At 38.3% G+C, this 6,121-nt stretch overlaps 1 protein-coding gene across 2 annotated transcripts in view; it reads right to left on the bottom strand.

Moving 5' to 3' along the window:
• Positions 1–640: 640 nt before the first annotated feature.
• The window catches only part of NET1 (neuroepithelial cell transforming 1), a 57,913-nt gene continuing 52,432 nt past the window's right edge, over positions 641–6,121 (bottom strand). For both annotated transcript variants that reach the window (XM_059403992.1, XM_059403993.1), the window contains 8 exons: positions 5,884–6,051; positions 5,441–5,503; positions 5,087–5,183; positions 4,617–4,693; positions 3,769–4,026; positions 3,163–3,333; positions 1,624–1,810; positions 641–1,282 (listed from right to left, as the gene is read on the bottom strand). In XM_059403992.1, the coding sequence (XP_059259975.1) occupies positions 876–1,282; positions 1,624–1,810; positions 3,163–3,333; positions 3,769–4,026; positions 4,617–4,693; positions 5,087–5,183; positions 5,441–5,503; positions 5,884–6,051 (1,428 nt within the window). In that variant the 3' untranslated portion in view covers positions 641–875. The remainder of the gene's footprint in view (positions 1,283–1,623; positions 1,811–3,162; positions 3,334–3,768; positions 4,027–4,616; positions 4,694–5,086; positions 5,184–5,440; positions 5,504–5,883; positions 6,052–6,121) is intronic.

The raw sequence follows: 6,121 nt of genomic DNA, 5'->3' as shown, positions 1-6,121 counted from the left end.
AAAAACAGTATGGCTTGGTTTCACTTGGTAAAGTTAATATGATTAAAAAAAAGATATATATATATATATATATATACACACACATATATATATATATATATACACACACACATACATACACACACATTTTTAATCAAAGAAGAAAAATAAAGACATGCCAATTTGAAAAGGCAAAGGCATCAAAGTAAAAAAATAAAAGCAGACACTAAAAACTACTTTACAGATTAAAAAAATTAAATAATTGGCAGGTTAAACGGATGAAAAATAAGGAATGTGCAGTGAAAAACAAATATAAGGCATTCCAGTTGATAAAATGGAAAACTTGATGAGTTTTATGCTTTGTTCTCCAAGGACTTTATGTTTCAGTGTAAGTTCTGAAATATCATAAACATACACTGCAGGAAGATTTTAGGTGCCAATGCTACAATTTCAAATCTGCAAACAAAGTTTATCAGAGAAACACTGGTAAAATCCCAGTATTTGCAAAACTTTGGTTTTTGGCAAATATTGTAAATATCACAATTGGCTGGTATTAGAGAATCATGATGAATGCAGGATAAGGAGAAAATCCATTTCATAAATATTTCATTTGATTAAAAATACCAGGTTTGCATGTTCTAAATAATCTGGGGAAAACATCTTAAAAAAAAAAAGGCTACAGTTTAATAGCAATCTGCACGTATCTTTAGCTGCCATTAAAAAAAAAAAAAAAAAAAAAAAAAGGAACAACCACCCAAACCAACCAAAAACATAACAAATGTTAAGACTGGTATTAAGCAGTCCTGCAGTGCTCCGATGCTCACATTATAAGAAAAACAAACTGTACACATTTATAAATAAACAGTCTCCCCACCAGTTAATACACAGAACTTCCTTTACACCAGAGTCTCTTTCCGTTTGCCATCGACCTGGGCTCTGTCTCTCGCCTTTCGGAGGCCAGGCTGTGTTTGGCGAACTTTCGCACTCTTCATGTCCTCTGCTGTGTGCCCTGGGCAGCCGCTCTCTGAAGCGTCTCCAGCGCCTTGGACCTGAGTCACACTAGATGCCGTGGACACCCTTCTCTGGGCTCGGACGTTCCCAGCAGAGGGGCTGTTCTCCTCGCCCTCCTCGTGGAGCTCCGGCAAGCCCTGCGGCTCGGCTGGGCCAGCAGCCTGCTGGAAAGGAGCAATGGCGGCGCGGATGCAGTTGAACCACTGCTGCTTGTGGAACACGTCATTGGCCTGCAGTGTGTGTGACTGGCCCGGGGAGGGGTCTTGGAAGCGAACTCTGAAGATATTTTTAGCTAGAAGAATAAAAAATGTTAAAGACTTTTTAAAAAGTTTATTGAACAATAAAGTCAGCCTACAGTCTTAATATGGGTGGTGGCGTTCCTATGCCAGGCCTGCCCGTTAGGCAGACACATCCAGTAAAGACCACCAGTCACTTATGCGATGCGCCTGCGGGTGTCAGAGCAGCAAAGAACCTGACAACTGTTTCAGGGGCGGAACAGGTAGGTACAGGACAATGAAATCCATTTCGTTAACAACTTTTTGTGTAAGGACAGAATTCTTAAAGATTAAAGCTAAATTCATTTACATTCTGAGTTTCTGTTTATGTAAACTACCTTAAAGCTTGTATTTTTACCTTTATCTGAGTTGCTGAAAGCCCCTCGGAAGGACCCTCCCATCCTCACATCTCCATCCTGCAGGTCTTCCAAGACCAGCTCTTGGACAGGGATTGGCTGCCGATAAACCTGGTAGAAGTGACGCTCATTTCGTGTAACAGGCCGAGTCAAAACCAAGATGTCTTGAAACAGGAATATGTAAAGTTTCTAGAGAAACAAGAAACAAATACATCCTAAATGTGAAACTTTGTGATTTTAAGTGAGTGAAATCCATCCTTACAAATGACCCCATAAAGACCGTGATTTCAAGGCTATGCATGTTCTACTTGGAGAACTTTTCTGATCTCAGATGATATAAAACTTATTTTTATCAGCATGTAACATTAGATTAAGGATTCACCTTTACTCAAAACTGACTAAACTCCATGCACCACAAAGACCTACCAGTAGTAACACACCTGGAAACACCAGTATTGTATACCAGTTTTCTAACAAAATAAGGATTAAAAAAATGCAAGCTGGAAAATGTTAATGGTTCTTCTTGTCCCACAGAAGTGTAAGCTTTATAGAACAATTAGGCTTCATGATAGAAATCAGAGATGTCAGGTTTCAACTTTTTCCAAAAAGAACCTCAACTTATAAATTGGGTCTCTAGGGGCAAACAGGTGATGGGGATGAAGGAGCGCACTTGTGACGAGCACTGGAGGTGTACGGAATTGCCGAGTCACTACATTGTACACTTGAACTTAGTACTACCCTGTATGTTAACAAACTGGAATTAAAATAAAAACCTAAAAAAACCCAAAAAACCCCAAACCCAAATAACTGGGCTTCTTCCTGAAAAGCACCTAATGAAAAAAAAAACCATTCCACTGGGGCGCCTGGGTGGCTCAGTCTGTTAAGTGTCTGACTCTTGGTTTTGGCTCAGGTCATGATCTCAGAGTCATGATATCGAGTCCCATGTCAGGCTCCACGCAGGGCATGGAATCTGCTTGGGATTCTCTCTCTCTCTGCCCCTCCCCCAGCTTGGGTGCTCTCTGTCTCAAATAAATCAATAAATCTTAAAAAGAAAAAATTCCATGCTTACATTTTATTCTAGCAGGTACTTTTATAATTAATATTTAAAAAATTAGTTTGCTTTCATTCAATCTACTGTAGAAATTTGTTTAGTAGTGCTAAAAGCTACTTCCATCACTATATACTCTTTGAAAAATTTTCTGAAGGATATGCTTTTTTATTATAAAACTAGTAATTTATTTAGAAAGGAACTCCTAGCCAAACAAGTTGATCTATGATTCAAAACTAAAAAATAAAGTATAAAATGCTCTCCACCAAGACATTTAAGTCATTCTGTCACAAAAGAAACCAAAGTTTGCTTTATGAAAGCTAAACATGAAATAAGCTATTCTAATATAGCTGTAAAATAAGAGCCGGTGCCCTTCTTTCACTGCCTGATGAACTCACTTTAAAGCCTGCTCCATGACTTAGGCAGAAAAAACTGAACAAGCCAGAAGGATGAAAGAACAGCTTCGGATTAGTGAGTATGAAAATATGCTCACGTGTCCACTTTTATTCTTCAGCTCCCCGTGGCAGAGTAATACTTTGCTCGCTTCAATTCTAGGATCCTTCTGCTTTTCATCTAGATACTCCAGCTTGTCAATGTAATACTGGCATTCTGATTCACCTTTCTTCAAGTTGATATCAGAGAGAACTCCTTGTATTATCAGTATCTAAAAATCAAGAAATCAATGAAGCATTTTCAGCATATTAACTTTACTCTGTTTCCCTGCAGGGCTAAAACATTCTATTAAGATGACTTAAAAGCTTGAAGGGACTCTAGAAATCTGATAGTAGTCAGTCCCTTCATTTTACAGATGAAAAAACAGCCTCAGCTAAATTAGATGATTTGCCCAAAGTTATACAGCTAGCTAGTGGAAGAGAGCAGATATTAGCATCTAGTCTTTTGATTAAAATACAAGTAAGTATACAGTGCGTTTGGTCTCTTTATTGCTTAGTGCATTACTGTATTGGGTACTTAAAAAAAACAACAGAATGTTTCACCATGCTGCCCAATGCCTAAGATTTGAGAGTATCGCTGTACACCTTTCTAAGGCCAGCTAATATACATAAACTTGAAAAACATATGAATCATTTACTGGACTTACAGCTTCCTCCAGAGGCTGAACATCAGGGTGGTCTTTTGGAGTGTGTCTAAGAATTTCTTTTAACAGTAAAGGGTATTTGACCAAACGACTTCGGGGAATATCTAGGAAGCTCCAAAGATCAAGTTTTCGGCTGAAAGGAGACTCAAGACATCGTTGGAGGAAGTCTTGGACTCGTGGATCTTGTTTCTTCTGATCAAGAAGAGCTTTGGCTGCCAGCTGGTTACTACAGTAGCCTTTGTAAGCATTCAAGCCTGGCAACTGAAGAAGAGTAAGAGAAAACATGGTATGATACATGTTTTGTGAAAACAACAAACACAGAATTTACAGCTCATTCTCAAAGTTTAAATAAGCTGTGAAAATTTCCCTGCAGGTGGTAATTGGGGAGGGTAGTGTTCTGAGCCAACATCAGAATGTCCTTTTCTAATTTCCCTGTAATTTGACTAAATCCAACTGAAGACCCATGACTTCTACTTTCTCTCAGCCTCAATTGATGCTAGTCTTTTCTATTCTCAGGGCATCTGAGTTCCTCTACCAGGGGCACCACCACCCTTGAGACTGTGTATGTACTTGACGATCCTTTCTCTAGATTATAAATGTAGAGACGTCTGTCATCACTGAATCCCCAGTGGTCCCTCCTAGAATAGCACCTAGCATCTAGCAGGCACTCAAACGTTAATGGAACAAAACAGATTAACACGGGAATTGTGTCCAAAGAGGAACATATTTTTAAAACAAATAAAATCGTATCATTCATAAAGTATTTTTTTAAGGTAAACACCATAACTTCTCACAGTGTTTACTTGGCATATATGTAAAAAACTATTTTGTGTAAGCAATGCGCTCCATACCCAGTTCACAAGAATGTGACCGATTTGCTCTACTGTTCCACCAGGTTTGGTTGCTTCTCCTATTCTTGCCAGTAAGTCTGAAATGCAAAAAAGGCAGAAATATCAATAACAAATTTATTTAGGAAAATAAAAAATTTATTTATTATTTATTTATTTAAGAAAATAAATAATTTAGCACTAAATCAGAAGTTTATATTTAAAACAACTTGTGTTGGGGTGCCTGAGTGGCTCAGCTGGTTAAGCATCTGGCTCTTGATTTCAGATCATGTCATGATCTCAGGGTCATGAGAAAAAGCCCCATGTCGGGCTCTGTCCTGGGCATGGAACCTGCTTGAGATTCTCTCTCTCCCTCTTCCTCTGCCCCTTCCCACCACACCCAGTTTGCCCTCTCTAAACAACCACCACCACCACAACAACCACCTCCGTTAATGCTGTTCAGATACGAATGAAAATTAAATGGCATCTCTTACCTTCGTGGAGAGGTATGTAAGCATCCAAATCACCAAATATATGGGTGAGTTCCTCTTCTGACATAATAGACAGCTTTAACATAGGGTCATGGTAGGCCTATCAGAAGGGAGAAGTATGTCACCAAAGAGATCAAGCAAATAAAACATGATGAGAGACCTTCCTTGAACGCAAACATGACTAACTATATAAAAGCCACGCGTGGATTCTATTTGTGATACATAAAAGAAACTACTCAAACACATTCTCTTACTGATATTCATATTTGAAGAGATTTGAAGCCATATAAGAAGTTTATAATTTGTGAAATATATTTTTTTACAACTAGGGCATGTGATAAAAAGTTATTTACTGACCTTCCTCGCAAGTTTGAGATCCTCAATTAAATCCTGTTCACCTCGGGACATTTCATATATCGCCTAAAGAGGAAAAAAAAAATCCAGCAAACATTATAGGTCATTCCTTCTTTTGAGAAAGGAAAATTATAGGCAATGGCTATTTATCATTATTTAACTGATGTTTTGAAGAGTGCTTTTTAAAGTGACTCCGTGTGAAAACTATCATTCAGAATGGAATCTCAAATAAGAGGCTGCCATCATGTCTTACAACTTCACTCCATTAGAGTTAACTTTAATGACCACCACTACTCAGAGTGCTGCTGCCCAGCGTGGGTGATGGGTCATGACTGAGATATTAAAGCACAGCTGATTTCTGCCTTAAGCATTAGTTTGCTATTCTTCTGACAAAACACATGTTTAAAACACAGGGACGATTTTTTTTTAAGTATAAGCCAGCTTACCTCTTGTCGTTTGATTTCTTTGGTAGTTAAAGACTCTTTCATATTGACGTCTAACATCTCTGACCATAGGACGCTGCTTCTCCTTTTGGCAGGTGTTGGGACTGTTGATCTGCTTGATAACTTCTGGGCAGAAGCTGGGGATCTGCTGTCACCACGAAGGGTAAATGACTTAAAATTAAAAAAAAAAAAAAAAAAAAAAGAAAGAAAAAGAGGTGAACAAAAGAGAGAGTTAAAGGAT

This window comes from Mustela nigripes, chromosome 6, assembly GCF_022355385.1.
Source record: "Mustela nigripes isolate SB6536 chromosome 6, MUSNIG.SB6536, whole genome shotgun sequence".
Taxonomy (NCBI): Eukaryota; Metazoa; Chordata; class Mammalia; order Carnivora; family Mustelidae; genus Mustela; species Mustela nigripes.
This window is presented reverse-complemented; position numbering and strand designations above follow the sequence as displayed.